The following is a 16,906-nucleotide window of genomic DNA, read 5'->3' as shown; positions in this document are numbered from 1 at the left end:
TCAGGGGACATTAGGGCACTGAGTGTGTAAACATGTGAGCTGTACAACACCAAAACCAACCAAATTCATTCATAGTACTTGTAGTTACGCAAGATCAGCATGGCCTTTAATGATGCATTATTGTTTATAACAATTTAAACACACTCCTTACCATGCATGACTTCAAATATATAACAAATATTTTTATTCTGATACAGGATATCTGTTTATGAAATAAGTAATCTATATACAATGAAAGTAACACCTCCCTCATCAATCAAGTAGTTACATGCTTTTTAAATGCAAAGACCTTATTCAGACTTCAGTTCATTTTCTGAATTGCCTGTGTCAGTTTTTCACTCATTAAAATAATGCCATTTTATGATAAAATACATTTTTCAAAAATTCAGAAATGTAGTAACATTTAATAAATGTGACCATGAAAAATATTTGTAAGGAGGTGCCAAATGACTTAGCACTTTTTTCCAGTCTGTATCTAAAAAAAAAGTTGCACTCAATTTGACAGTAAGCCTATTTAAAAAATATTCTTACATTAATTCATCTCAAAAGGTTCTATTAACAGTCCTTTTGCAAAATACCATATATATAGCTGAAAATGTTTTTTCCAGAATTAATGGAAGAAAATGTATACTCTGCACAGATGAACATTTTCTTTCTAAAACTAATCTTCCATCATCACCCAGCATGTTTTTACAAAAGCATGCAATATAAAATACACATAAAAGCAGCTACCTTAAACATGATTTTAATACAATATTACCTTTGTAGCTGATTCATCACTGTCTCCAGTTTAATATGCTGTTACATACATGAAGAAGCTCCAGTATCCCTTTTCTGATTGACTTTTTAAAAAAATCCCTGAATAAAACAGAAGCCAGCCTGTGACTTCTTTAGGCATTGCAGTAGAAGATCATCTATGGAGAATATCTCCAGCCGAACTCATGATTACAGAACAGAAGCTAAAGCAGTCTGGGTCAGATTACAGAGTTAATACCAATTTAAAACTTTTACGTTTAAAAAGAAAGAGCCTGTAATTCCAGCACTCTGGGAGGCTGAGGCAGGAGGATCGTTTGATGCCAGGAGTTTGAGACCAGCCTGGGCAACACTGCAAGACCCTGTCTCTCTCTATATAAAATTTTAAAAAAAGGAAGAAAGAAAGAGTGCTGATTATTAGCATTTAAAAGGATACTGCAACTTTAATAACTGTAAACTTTGTTAGAAGGCTGTGGCAGACAGCTCTATGCTACTAGGTATTTAGCCTGTAAATAATGCAAACAACATCAGCAGTTTTAAAATGCTATAAAACTATAAAAACACAAAAGAAAATGGGGCAAACAAAACAAAACAAAAAAACAAGAATGCTTATCTAAAATGAAGCTGTATAACCAAAACATCTAGAAGTACAAAAAAGAATTAGAAAAAATGATTACAGAAACCCTCTGATATAATTTTAATTTCTTGACCTGTTTTAAAATGACACAAACAGGCCGGGCGTGGTGGCTCATGCCTATAATCCAAGCACTTTGGAGGTGAAGGCAGGCGGATCACCTGAGGTCGAGAGTTCAAGACCAACCTGACCAACATGGTGAAACCCCGTCTTAAAAAAAAAAAAAAAAGAAAGAAAGAAAATTAAAAAAAAATAAAAAAATAAAATGACAAACTTTTAAATTAAAATGGAAGAAAAAGACCTTTACAAGTAGATAGTTTCAACTCACTAAAATAATGCCAACAAGGTAAGCTTGCATAGAAAAAAAACTTCAAATTATTACTGGCTACATGCTTTAAAAATTAGAAATGCAGGTATTATAATCATAGTGCAAAACCATGGCAGTTTTTGATGTCTATTACTGCCTAAGGTTGAGAAATAGACCGTAGTACCTCCAGTTATCACAGTTTCTGGTCTTTTAATCAATTATTTCTGCCAACTAGAAGCAATGTGTATGTAAAGATGGCTGGCACACATCTGCTGTGCTATTAACGAAGTTTGAGGTCATCATCACCACCTAAATTGGAACCAGGACTAGGGTCTTGTTGTCTTCTTGCCTGCAATGACAAAATTATAATTTGGGGTCAAAAAGAGTTCCGATAATCAAAATGCTATATATATATAATACCCGACAGTAGCACATAAAAAAAGTCACAACTAAAAAGTTTTCAAACAATATATTCATATGTAACAGGCAAAAAAGCACAAAAAAAATTATGTGCGACATATTTCACTAAAGTTTTCTTAAAAATAAAAAAAAATCAAGAAAAGTCATTTTTATTCAAAAGACAATCACCATAAATATGTACTATGTGTAAAGGAACAATAAATGGAGGGCTGGGCGCAGTGGCTCACACCTATAATCCCAGGACGTTGGGAGGCTGAGGTGGGCGGATCATTTGAGGTCAGGAGTTCAAGACCAGCCTGGCTAAAATGGTGAAAACATGTCTCTATGAAAAACACAAAAAAATTAGCCAGGCGTGGTGGTATGCACCTGTCATCCCAGCTACTTGGGAGGCTGAGGCACGAGAATCCCTTGAACATGGGAGGTGGAGGTTGCAGTCAGCTGAGACTACACCACTGCACTTCAGCCTGGACAACAGAGCAAGATTCCATCTCAAAAAGAAAAAAAAATCTGTAATTTACAGTTTTGGAAAAAGAGGATTTAACTTTAACACATTAGTCAACTGTTTTAGAAGCAAATTCTTCCTTTTAGTAAGAGCTGACATTTATTGAGTACCAACTGTCTGCTAGGCACTGTTCTAAGTACTTTCCATGAATTAAATAATTTTTTAAAGAGATGGGGTCTTTAAAGTATTGTCTCATAAGTTAAAAATAGAAATACAAAATTAGAGTCCTTGGTGCACTTATATTCCCAGATGTATTTTTGTTTGTTTTTTTTTGAGACAGGGTCTCGCTCTGTCACCCAGGCTGGAGTGCAATGGCATGATCTCTGCTCACTGCAACCTCTGCCTCCCAGATTCAAGTGATTCTGGTACCCAGTCTTCCGAGTATCTGGGATTACAGGCATGCACCAACACACCTGGCTAATTGTTTTAAAACACTTTTAGTAGAGATGGGGTTTTGCCATGTTGGCCAGGCTGGTCTCAAACTCCTGGACTCAAGCGATCCACCCACCTCAGCCTCCCCAAAGTGCTGGGATTACAGGTATGAGACACCATGCCTGACTGAATTAACTAATTTTTTTAAACAGATGAGGTTGGCTTGGCGTGGTAGCTCACCCCTCTAATCCCAGCATTTTGGGATTATAGGGGTAATCTGTAATCTTGGGAGGCCTTTCTCTAACAACTGTTTTAGATTTTAAGTTTTCCTATGTTAGATAATGGCAACTCCCATTTTACCAGTTGTTTGAACAAAAAGCCTTGAGGTCACCCTCAACATTTTTTTTTTTTTTTTTTTTGCTTGCTCCTGTTGCCCAGGCTGGAGTGCAATGGCGTGATCTCAGCTCACCGAAACCTCTACCTCCCGGTTTCAAATGATTCTCCTGTCTCAGCCTTGCAAGTAACTGGGATTATAGGTGTGCAGCACCATGCCCAGTTAACATATATATATATATATATATATATATTTTATTTTTTTGTATTTTTAGTAAAGATGGGGTTTCACCATGTTGGCCAGCCTGGTCTCAAACTCCTGACTTCAGGTGATTCACTGGCCTTGGCATCCCAAAGTGCTGGGATTAGAGGGGTGAGCCACTGTGCCCAGCCACTAAGAGCAAAATCTGATAGCTCTATCTTTGAATATATCCTGCATCTGACCACTTCTGACTACCTCCACCACTCTCACTCAAGTCCGAGCCACCCTCATGTTTCACCTGGATGTTCTTGTTTTTAGCTACCTATGTTATATGGCAACAGTCGGGACTAACCACAATTACCTGTACAGTACCTTTAGATACTGGAATTGTGTACTAAAATTACCTACTGATTTCTAAACTGGCTTTGGCTTTTGGAGACAAATTTAACCAAAAATCTTATTCTGATTTCAATTTTTAAAATCTAAAACAGTTGTTTAACATCCTCAATCTTAAAAAAAAAAACAAGCTCAACACGTCACATTGTACAAGATCAAGTTCAGTCAAAAGCCCCAGCTATGTCATCATTTTTCAAAAGGCTTATGTTATTTAGACAAAAATAACAATTACCTTATTTACTTTCAAACCAAATAAAACCCAGTGCTAACTTCTTTAATCTTTCTTTTTTTTTTTTTTTTTTTTGAGACGGAGTCTTGCTTTGTCACCCAGGCTGGAGTGCAGTGGCGTGATCTCGGCTCATTGCAACCTCTGCCTCCAGGTTCAAGTGATTCTTCCGCCTCAGTCTCCTGAATAGCTGGGACTACAGGCTTGTGCTGCCATGCCCAGCTAATTTTAGTAGAGATGTGGTTTCACCATGTTGGCCAGGCTTGTCTCAGGCTCCTGACCTCGTGATCGATCCACCCACCTCAGCCTCCCAAAGTACTGGGATTACAGGCGTGAGCCACTGCCCTGGCCTAATCTTTCTTTTTACTTTCATTTTTTTTTTTTTTTTTTGAGATGGAGTTTTCACTCTTGTTGCCTAGGCTGGAGTGCAATGGCTCGATCTTGACTCACAGTAACCTCCACCTCCCAGGTTCAAGCAATTCTCATGCTCTGCCTCCTGAGGAGCTGGGATTACAAGCATATGCTACCATGTCCAACTAATTTTTTGTATTTTTAGTAGAGACAAAAAATAGTAGAGACAGGTTTTACCATGTTGGCCAGGCCTGATCTTGAACTCCTGACCTCCCAAATAACTGGGATTACAGGCATGAGTCACTGCACCCGGCCTCTTTCTTAAAATTTTCATATATTTCTCTAGCAGGTTTTAACTGTTTTGTTAGCAGATTGGACAATGACTAAATTTTAATACATCCTTTTCAATTAAATAGGTTAAAGTTATAGTGCCTGGTCACAGACTGAAAGAGCTATGGAATGCATATGCATCAGAAAAACAATTTATGTTCTATACACAATCAATGCTAAATGTTAGTGTAAGGACAGATCAATTCTGCAAAATCAGAGATGGTGATATAAGCATCTGCTTTCAGTCAATGAAGGTTAGAAAGGGGCTGAGCAATGAAGAAACACTGAGAAAAATCAATCCTAATTATATATTTATAAATCACTACTAACCTACCAATAGTACTTTGTGAAAAGAGTATTTCAGCTTTTGTGTCTTGGGGCAAAAGTAATTTTCAAATTATTTTAATAATAATGGGATTACTCCAAATGTATGATAAAGACAGTCCATCAGCAGCTGGAGTTTTCCCTACTGGTCATAGCTGTGCAGAAATAGCCACGGATTTGTTTAATACATTACATTTTTAGTAAAATCACAGAGAATAGGAGTAAAGAAAAATTGTTTTGTTATTACTTGTGGGTTTGGTTTCTATCTACATTGCGAAGGAAGTGAGGAAGATGCAAGGCAAGACACTGTGATGAAGAGTCAAGAATAGGAACAAAAAAGAGGAGGGGCCCAGGTATGATGGCTCATGCTAGTAATCCCAGCACTCTGGGAGGCTAAGGTAGAAGGACTGCTTCAGCCCTGGAGTACAAGACCAGCCTGGGCAACACAGTGAGATCCCATCTCTTTAAAAAAAAAAAAAAAAAGGTATGGGAGGGGGAAAGTCTGACAGTACATATGAGAGCAGAAGAGGAAAGCATGAGAGATCTGGGAGACAGGGAAGACATTTAATACTAGAAGGGGAGATATACTGACCATCACATGAAGGAGACAAATGCAAAAACAGATTTAAATTCAGTAAAATAGCTTCCAATAGGACTAGAACTTAACAGCTGAATAAACAGCTGCCTTAAGAAGCAGGACTTCTTGCTGTGGCAGTTTTCTAATGGAGGCTGGATGTTTTTGAAGGATTTCCTCTATGGGCAAATAAACTAGACTAGATGATGGCAAAGAAACCTCTCTGAACTCCATCATCCTAAAAGCACAAGGTTTATCATTTCTAGTTTCTTTCTTCCCAGTCATGGGCCCTTGATTCTAGCCTTTTATTAACAGTTATTTCAGAATTAGAGTTTTAATATAAAGCACACATCCATGAGTCTGATTTCAGAACATAAATCTTCTCAGTTATCTATGAAGAATTAATCTCAACACTGTGCTACAGACCTCTTACTACCAGTCGCTCTCTTGATTTCGTTCAGTATATTATCTCCCAGGAACATGGCAAATAGGAGACAGTCATGAGGTAAAATGGGAGATAAAAGAACAGACATCAGCAGCTGGAGTTTTCCCTACTGATCAGGGCTATGCAGAAATAGCTACGAGGAGGGAGTATCCAGAATGAAGAAAATTTATCGGTTGATCTCAATTCTTTTAATATTGAGATCTCAAAAAAAAAAAAAAATTGCTGAAAACTTCATGGGAAAATGCCCTAACAATTAAAACAACTACATTTTATTGAGTGTGTACTATGTCCAGATACTGTAGTATGCACTTTATGTTTGATACTTGGCTAGAAGAACAGCTGGGTGTGTGGTGGCTCATGCCTACAGTTTACAGTAGGCTGAGGTGGGACAACTGCTTGAGCCCAGAAGTTCAAGACCAGCCTGAGTGACATAGTGATATCCTATCACTACAAAAATTTTAAAAAATTAGCTGGGCATGGTGGCACATGCCTGGAATCCCAGCTACTTGGAAGCCTGAGGCAAGAACTGCTTGAGCCCAGGATATCAAGGCTGCAGTGAGCTATAACACTGCACCACTTGGCTCACGCCTATAATCCCCACACTTTGGAAGGCCAAGGCGGGCAGATCACCTGACGTCAGGAGTTTCAGACACCTGGCCAACATGGTGAAACCCCATCTCTACTAAAAATACAAAAATTAGCCAGGCATGCTGGTGCACATCTGTAATCCCAGACTCAGGAGGCTGAGGCAGGAGAATCGCTTGAACCCGGGAAACAGAGGTTGCAGTGAGCCGAGATCGGGCCACTGTACTCCAGCCTGGGCAGCAGAATGAGACTTCATCTAAAAAAAAAAAAAAGATTACACCACTGTTACCTAGCCTGGGTGACAGAGTGACACCCTGTCTCTAAAAAAATTAAATTCAGGGGGAAGGAAGGGAGAAAAAATAAATAAAATTCCGAACACAGAATTACAGAATTTTAGAGTGGCAAAGTACTTGAGGGATCCAATTCAACTCTCATTGTGCATATGACAGCCTAAGATGAAGGTTAAGTGATATCCCCCAAGTAACATGCTTGGAGGTAGAGTTAGAACACAAAAGCAGACCAATGGAAAGGATGAGCCTTTAACTTACAATCAGCATTAATGTCGGCCTCCTTAGGTTCTGCTAGTTCTCCCTATTGCTAAGTCTGGAGGAGACACAAAGCACAAATTTTAAGTCCCAATGTGAGAGAAAGGAATGCACTTTCCCCAAACTCATTAAAAAGGTTAAAAAGCAGCCATAAAAAAGAATGAGTTCATGTTCTTTGCAGGGACATAGATGAAGCTGGAAGCCATCATTCTCAGCAAATTAACACGGGTAGAGAAAACCAAACACTGCATGTTCTCACTTATAAGTGGGAGCTGAACAATGAGAACACATGGACACAGGGAGGGGAACATCATACACAGGGGCCTGTCAAGGGGTGGGGGACAAGGGGAGGGAGAGCATTAGGATAAATACGTTATGCATGCAGGGCTTAAAACCTAGATGATGGGTTGATAGGTATAGCAAACCACCATGGCACATGTGTATACCTATGCAACAAACCTGCACGTTCTACACATGTATCCCAGAACATAAAGTAAAATAAAAAATATTTTTTAAAAAAAGGTTTAAAAAAGGTCAGCAGACCATTATAAACATCTGTCAGATAAGTAGACTGCGAGAGGTGATCCGACAGGCATGCCAAAAAATACAGTTCTTACAAAGTATGCAACTTAAGGCAAACTTTAAATATAAAGTAACATTTTAAAATGAAATAGTGGAAATAATCTACATTTCTGGGCTTCAGCCATCACGGCTCTACCACTTTAGTTATGTGATCTTAGGCAAGTTTCTTATCCTCTCTTAGCCTTGGTTCCTCAAAATGAAGATACAACTTAAAGAGCATTTAAAAATCAAAATATAAAGGCAAAATTACAATGTACACTGCTTGGTGCATAGGATGCACTCATGATGCTGTTATTACAGCAAAGCTGCTCATCACTTCCCATTTACGTTTATGAATTTTTCGAATAACTACTCAAATGTTAAAAAATACATATCTTGCAGATAGAATAAGTTTTAGAAAATAAAACAAAGCTAAAACGAAATAAATCTATTACAAGTCTATAGCTCCTCTGATAGACAGCCAAGACTCTTCCTCCGATAGCGGGAGAAGTCAGATTTCGTATCCTCTTCCTCCTTCGTTAATCCTCTTCTATTCTCCGTCTGAGTTCATACTTCCAGTTCATTCTCATCTATTGCCCTTGCGCAAAACACATCCCAGGAATGCCCAGTACAGACATTCTCATGTTGATTTATCCATATACAAGAAAGAATACTGGTAGAGTTAAATGATTTGAAAACTGAAGTTTTTGAAAATTTAAAATAAATAGAGGCTGAGATTTTTTTCTTGGACCACACAAAACTGAAGGCTCCAAAACTAGGCAAAATACAAATACAAAAACCACATAAAACTTTTTGCCTGTTTTTATTTCCAAATAGTTTCCACATAAAATTCTATGATTTGAATTGTATTAAAATTGCTTATAGTAGGATAAACAATAATTTACCCATTCTCTGACATTAAAGGCAACCATTTATTTGTTGCCACTTTATAATCTAACCAAATGTAGGCATTTTCAAGATAACAGAGAAAATATCTTTTAGCACCCCGTCACCTTGGAGCTGAGTTAAAAGCCAAGAGCGCTATATTACAGTTTTAGGTTAAGAGGCCAATCAAATTGAAGGCAGTCTCTAGAAACAGAGACTAGTGTACAAGTTCCTATCTTTCCAACACAACTATGATCAGCACATGAAATCTGTCCTTTATTAACCTCTATCTTCCTTCACAAAAGACGTGAATTACAGTTATAGACACGTATACCCCAAAAAGAACAGCCATGGGAAACATGTCAACGTTTTCAGATCAAGGAAGAATTCTTAGATAAGGTGCTAGGATGCTTCTATATGGCAACAGATGCCAATGGGGAGCGTTTCACAAAAGAAACTTCTGTGATTATTTTTCTTTTTAAAAGCCTTCTTTTTATACAAGTACAGAATAGTACCCAAATTGTTAAGTATGTAATCATGAATTTTCACAAAGCAAACATACCCACCTAACTAGCACCCAGATCAAGAACATTACCAGAATGTGGGAAGTTCCCTTCATACCCACTTCTGGTCAATACTCAACCCCCAGGGTAACTGGTAGCCTCTAACAGAGCAAAGAAAAGTCCAAAATCCTTTACCAGCTGTTTCAAAAAACCAAACCAACCAACTAAACAAAAAAACACCAGAATCTAAAATAGTTTGGCAAAACAGTATCTTTGACTTTCATAGTTTAAAGTTAGGATATGACTACTTTTACTACCTTACTGCCACTCCAGATATGTTGTGAGCCAACTGCACAGAAAAGAGGAGTAAAGGAAGTGGCTTCCACTGAGTCCCTATTCTAAGCCTCAGATACTGAGCTCTGCGACAACCTGGGAGGAAGGTTTTACTGATAAAGCTCAAAGAGAATAAGCAACTTTCTCAATGCTATGTGGCAACAAGTAGTGGAGCCAGGATGCAAAATCTTGTGCTCATTCCACTATAGCCAGAGTCCTCAAGTTATGTTCTGCCACCCAGTGGGTTCTGTAAAAACACCCGAGGGACACCAGAGGGAGACCAGAACAATCCCTACCCCTCCTCTGCCCAGAGCAGTGCCTTTTAAACAACTATTTTATACAGTGGAACTCTGTATACAATTTCAAATGGAGGAAGGGTTTCACATTTTTAAAAATGGCCTATATGCCAGAGAATACAGATAGCAAGTTCTAAAATCTTTTTTCATTATTCTGTGTAATACTAAAAGCAAATTTAATTTTTTTCTAAATAGGTAGTTAATAATACAAAATTCATAAGGTACAGAAGATACACAGTTAAAAATAATAATTTGCTCATTTTGCTCCCCCAGATACCTGGTTCTCCCCCATAGTTTCTAGTTCCAGTTTCTTACATATCCTACTAGAGAATGACTATGCACATTCAAACAAAAGTTACGCACAGAGTAAGAAAAAGACCCACAGAATAAGGTATTATACACAGTATTATATATATATTATATATAGTATTCTGTATCTTACGTACATCATTTTAATGTATACCAATAATTTAACAGTATTTGGTAAAGGTTACTAACATAAACAATGCTTCAATTTCACTATAGTTTCTCATTTCAAATTAATGATAATCTGCTATTACCTCTGAAAGGTAAAGAAAATATGGTACTACTGAAATAGGCTTTTCCAGAAAAATCAGAAAAAGGAAAACACTAAATCCTATCATGACAGATTGAAAACTTTCTAAATTTTATAGATGGTAAAATAGAATTTTAGAACTAATTTCAGGTTAAAAGACACTGGTGAAAATCAAAACCCCTTGGGCCACCAACCACTTGGAGTTCTGCTTCCCCCTCTTAGTAATCTTAACTTCACATACATTAAACAGTCAAGAGCACCACTGTTACAAGTTTAGCATGGCAGGGCTGGAGGCCTCAGAGGTTATCCAAACAGTGGAGGACATCCCTAAGCCTCTGTGCTGCCAGCATCTGAAGCTTCCAAGGGCCGTTTACTGAGTTACTGCCACCCACGAGTTACCACTGTTCTCTGGCCCTCCTCTCCAGCCAGGCATCAGGACCACCCACTGGAACCATTATTATTCTTTTCTGCCTCAGCCTTTTCTATTCCAGGCAAAACTGTTCTTAACCTCTCCTGGCAGATTTTATTTTTCAACTTAAGCATCTTTATGGGTGGTGTATAAGTTAATTTCCCAGTGCTAAGCTGTATTTGTGCAGGCCTCCTGGTTAGGAAACTGGTTTAAATACTCACTTCTTCTTCCATTAACCAAATATTTGAAGGAGAGCAAGTCAATTAATTTTTTTGAGACTCTCACATTCATCAACTGTAATTAATGTTAGAGTAGATGATGTTTGAATCTCTAAAGATGTCTGAATTACAGAGGGGAAATGACATTTTTCTCCAATATTCTCTTTTTAGGAAAAAGAAGGTAAATTGCACAAAAATAAGCTGACATTAGGAATTTTTTATGGATGAAAAAAAAAGAGAAGCAAAATACATACACACAAAGTGCCAAAAGACATGCAAACCCCAAACTCCCTTATGTGATTGCCAGTGAATGCACTGGAGTCAGATTCTAGCTCAATTTTCTAGATGACAGTTCTCTACAAGAACTGATGTTTTAAATTACTGCCATAAGGGACTACAGAATCTTAAATCATTCATGAAAATTTAACTGTTTTCTCTATGCTCTAGGTTATAATGCAGGGAAAGTGCCCTGATACACTTTAGAGAACTAAAAGGATGTTCTTGTTAGCCAAATAATTCAATTAACTGGAACCAGCATTATGGTGGAGCTTTTAGTGCTAAAGAACTACTTTAGAGCTATTATTTACTGTAGGCATATACATACCAAGCATCATACTAAGTGCTTTACAAGCATTTTCCCATTCAATACTCCATTTCTACAAGAAAATTAGGGCTGAGGGAAGTGATGGACCAGGAATCTCAACTAGGCTTGACTACAAAGCCCATGCTCTCAATCACTGACAAAAAAAAACAAGTAGAAACTATCTATGTGAGCAAGAAATTATGTGACACTTCTATCAACATACTATATTTCTGTATATGCACAATATATACTCACATACCAAAATATTCTTCTAATATTTTAAGTTAGAAAAATCAAATTAACAATGTATTTATATTTATTTTTGTTTGGGTGGGGAGACAGGGTCTTGCTCTGCTGCTCAGGCTGGAGTGCAGTGTCACCATCATAGTTCACTACAGCGTTGACCTCCTGGGCTCAAGCAATCCTCCCATCTATCCTCCCAAGTAGCTAGGAGCACAGGTGCATGCTACCATGCCCAGCTAGTTTTAAAATTTTTTTGTAGAGACAAGATCACAAGGTCTTGCTATGTTGCCCGGGCTGGTCTTAAACTCCTGGGCTCAAGCAATCCTCCCTCAGCCTCCCAAAGTGCTGAGATTAAAGGTGTGAGCCACCCCAATTTGGAATACACAATTCTTAAGTCAATTAATCAGAGTTTTATGTAAAGCAAAATACACACAAAAGCTTTCAACAGTTGTTCCATTAATTGTCAAATAGTTAATCTCCAAAAATAATGTAGCCGAAGAGCACTTTTTAGAAAATGATTTCTATATTCATTTAAGACCATGTTAGCTTGCTCCAGAAAGACCGACCAATCATTCTCTGACTTGGCAGGCTCTCTTACTCCTCCATGCCTTTGCATACACTGTTTCTCCTGCCCAGAATGCCTTCCCCAACTTGTCCAACTGCCAAAACACACTTTACCTTCAAATCCCTCTAAGTGTACTGCCCTGTGAATCTCCTAAGCAGAGGTAGACATAAGCTTCCTCTACACTGCTGTTGTCCCCTTTTTGAACCTCCATTATGTACAGTGGTTGCTAAAGTACACTACAATGATCTGTTTATCTATCCATTTTCCCTCAAGACTGACAGGTGATCAAGGACAGAAACGATGCCTTTTTATTATCTATATATTTCTCAGTCCGTAATGCAAAATACAGCCCAACACATTTGGGGTTTATTACTAAACTAGTTAATATAAACCAACAGATCATAAATATTTAGAATCTTTCCAGAGACCATTAATATGTATTATCTACTTGAACTATCCTAGCAGGCTCTCCTATAATTCTAGTTTTCAGACAGGCAGGATAGGGGTTGTTTTTTGAAGATATGAACAACTAAGCAGTGTACAAAGTACTGTGATAGGTAATGTGGAAGACACAAAAATCAGGGGCTCCATCTTATGGGAATGCCATAAAGTGGAGGGTACAAATGTTTATAATTGTTTCAACATGTTGTTCAATAAGAACACTAGTAGAAATAAAAAGTGCTACAGAAACTACAGAGTGGAAGGGCTTTATGATTCAGAAAACTGAGGAAAGCCTTGATATTTAATGAGGAACATTCAAGTTGGGCTTTGATGGACAGAAAAGAACATTCTACATCAGGGAACAAACCGCATGAGCAAAAAGGTTCAGAAATATAACACATGTATATTATGCAGTTTAAAGCTTCTAAATTTTACAGACACACAATGAAAGGTCATGGTCTGAAGTCTTGTATTCATGTATGAAAATGACAAGAATTATAACAGCTTCAAAGAAAACAAATATATCACATATATCCCTCCATATTCTTCTCTTAGCTAACAAGTATTCCTGGGGACATCCTCAGCTGCCATCAGCCCATTAGATAAATTAACCCACTGACAAAGAGATCTAGCAATCACTTAAGATATTAAATTTTAGGCTCAGTGCAGTGGTTCACACCTATAATCTCAGCACTTGGGGAGACCAAGGAGGAAGAACTGCTTGAGTCCTGGATGTTGAGGCTGCAATGAGTCATGTTCACACCACTGCACTCCAGCCTGGGCAACAGAGCGAGACCCTATCTCCAAAAAAAAAAGACATTAAATTTTATTTCAAGGCTGGGCACAGTGGCTCACACCTGTAATCCCAGTACTTTGGGAGGCTGAGGCAGGTGAATCACCTGATGTCAGGAGTTCAAGACCAGGCTGGCCAACATGGTGAAACCTCGTCTCTACTAAAAACACAAAAATTAGCAAAGCGTGGTGGCGGGTGCCTGTAATCCCAGCTACTCGGGAGGCTGAGGCAGGAGAATTGCTTGAACCTGGCAGGCTGCAGTAGGTTGAGATTGTGCACTGAACTCCAGCCTGGACAACAGAGTGACACCCTGTCCCCCAAAAAAATTTTTTTTACTTCATACACTAACCACCAAATACGCTAGATCTTTAAATGTATTCTGATATATTTTAACCCAACAGGAAATACTCTACAAATGTATACTCTTAACAGTGGCACATACTCTAAAAGTGGTTTCACATGTATTTACTCATTCAATCCTCACAATGACCACATGAGACAGGCATGATTATTACTCCTATATTGTAGATGAGGAAACTCAGTCATAGAAAAGTGAAGTAAGCTGTCCACGCTGTCAAAGTAAATGACAAAGCCAGATTCAGACTTCTGTCTGGCTCTAGTCTGGGCTCTTAGCCAGTTTGTCTGTCTACCTACCTACCTACCTACACACATACACATACACATACACATACATACACACACACACACACACACACACACACACCCTTAATTTAATTAATAGTATACATATAATTTTGTGCTTGGAAAAAACCCACAAATTTTCTTCATAATGTAACACTGACTTTAAAACTCAAAAAAAAAGTGGTAAAACACACATACCATAAAACTTACCATCCTAGCTATTTTTAAGCACACAGTTCAGTAGTGTTAAGTACAACCAACTAGAACTCTCTTCGTCTTGCAAAACTGAAACTCTATACCCTTTAAATAACTAACTCCCATTTCCCCTGGCAACCACCATTCTACTGTCCGTAGATTCCAAAAATAAGTAGGACATAAACTTAACAATCTTAGGTACATAATACTGACTTTTAACGCCTGGAAATGGTTCTATTTAGTTGATACACTATAATTATATTTTAATATGTTTTGATTATCAAAGATGAATGTGTGCTTTTTCTATTTCTTCTTGTATGAAATGTTCATGTTGATAAAAAGTTTATAAACTTGAAGCATGATACATAGTAATATTTGACAACATTCTTCTTCAAACACATTAGTTCTTATCTTAATAATTTATTTTGATTTTTTTTTCTAAAATATACTTTTTGAGGGGGGTGGTAGGGTCTTGCTCTGTCATCCAAGCTGAAGTACAGCGGTGTGATCATAGATCTTCCAGCTTTAACCTCCTAGGCTCAAGCTATCTTTCTGCCTCAGCCTCCTGACTAGCTAGGACAACAGACGTGTGCCATCATGCTGGGTAATTTTTTATTTTTTGCAGAGATGGGGGCTTGCTATTTTGCCCAAGATGGTCTCAAACTCCCAGCCTCAACCAATCCTCCCACCTCAGCCTCCCAAAGTGCTGGGATTACAAGTATGAGCCATCACACCTGGCCCTAGAATATACTTTTTAAAGAAAATCTGTATTTCTGAACAATTTGTATATACTTTGAATATTAATTTTTATAATTGAGGTCTGCTTATGGCAGGGTACAATTTTGTGTTAAAAAATTTAAAATTCCATTGTCAATTAAAAGACACATCAAAATCCAGAAACCAACATGGTAGAACATGGTAGATTGAAAAAGGAGGGGGAAATGATAATTTTTTTTTTTTTTTGAGACAGAGTCTCACTCTGTTGCCAGGCTGGACTGCAGTGGCAAGATCTCAGTTCATTGCAACCTCCACCTCCTGCGTTCAAGCCATTCTCCTGCCTCAGCCTCCCAAGTAGCTGGGACTACAGGAGCCAACACGCCTGGCTTAATTTTGTATTTTTAGTAGAGATGGAGTTTCACCATGGATCAGACTGGTCTCAAACTCCTGACCTCGTGATCTGCCCACCTCAGCCTCCCAAAGTGTTAGGATTATAGGCATGAGCCACCACACCCAGCAATGATCGAATTTTAAAACTGGGTAAGACTAAACTTCAATGGGTACTAAAACTAAAGAAACACAAGAAATAACAATAAACATCGAAATGATTACTTTTGAGCAGAAATGATGAGAAAGTCATGATTAGATGTATATACAGAAGGGGCTGCTAGGGTAGCTATCAAAGTTTTATTTATATATTGTTTATATTTTCTAAAGGAAGGATCTCAGTCTGTCACCCAGGCTGGAGTACAGTGGTGCAATCACTGCTCACTGTAACCTCAAACTCCAGGGCTCAAGTGATTCTCCTGCCTTGGCCTCCCAAGTGTTGCTAAAACTATAGTCATGTGCTATCACACCCAGCTAATTTTCCTACTTTTTGTAGTGACAGAGTTTCTCATGCTCAAAGTTTTATTTTTTGACCAAACTGTGGTTGTAAGGATGTTAGCCTTACAATAATTCATTCAACTATAGATTATTTATTTATTATTATTTTTAAAAATTTATCCTAAGTAAACCAGCACAGGAAGCTACAGATTTGTTAATGCTGATTTCTGTATCTGTATTTTACTTTATAATAGGAAGGTTAAAATAAAAAGTCTGTTAATTCCATTCTTTGAGTAGTCTGAAAATGTTGAATTTTCCTTTAGTTAAAATCACATAAATGACTAAAAATTATAGTTACAAAATGAAGACAAATATTCATAGAAAAATGAAAAGTAGTATTACTCCAAAGAGTTTTAATAATGTTCTAAAAATATGCAGTCTATGTTAACATAAGCTAATGTTGACAGATCAGTGAGACAGAAAGTTAACATCGATATCCAGGACTTGAACTCAGATCCGGAACAAGTAAACTTATTTAACATTTACAGAACTCTCCACTTTAAATACACAAAATATACACTCTTATCAGTACCACATCACACCTATTTACAGGTTTAAATGAAATATTAGTTGGCTGCTTGTTAGTTATTTTCTTCCCTCATTTTTTTTTTCATGTCTCTATTATTAAACACAATTATAGGCATACCCATTTTTAGACTGCATTCTAGCCCGGGCAATAAAGCAACACCCCTGTTCTCTCTCCCTCTGCCTCTCCTTCATTTTTTTTTTTTCTTTCTTTTTTTTTCTTTTATTCCTTCTCTTTAAAAAAAAAAAAAAAAAAA

The 16,906-nt window shown here is 37.6% G+C and overlaps 1 protein-coding gene across 4 annotated transcripts in view; it reads right to left on the bottom strand.

Annotated features, from left to right (window-relative positions):
- Window positions 1-1,884: 1,884 nt before the first annotated feature.
- CBFB (core-binding factor subunit beta) overlaps window positions 1,885-16,906 on the bottom strand; it is a 71,929-nt gene continuing 56,907 nt past the window's right edge. For all 4 annotated transcript variants that reach the window (XM_032284161.1, XM_032284162.1, XM_032284159.1 and 1 more), the window contains one exon: window positions 1,885-2,043. In XM_032284161.1, the coding sequence (XP_032140052.1) occupies window positions 1,975-2,043 (69 nt within the window). In that variant the 3' untranslated portion in view covers window positions 1,885-1,974. The remainder of the gene's footprint in view (window positions 2,044-16,906) is intronic.

Source organism: Sapajus apella, unplaced genomic scaffold, assembly GCF_009761245.1.
Source record: "Sapajus apella isolate SASKATOON/1434 unplaced genomic scaffold, GSC_monkey_1.0 scaffold15, whole genome shotgun sequence".
Classification (NCBI taxonomy): Eukaryota; Metazoa; Chordata; class Mammalia; order Primates; family Cebidae; genus Sapajus; species Sapajus apella.
Note: the sequence above shows the minus strand (reverse complement) of the source record. Positions and strands in the feature narration are given on the sequence as shown.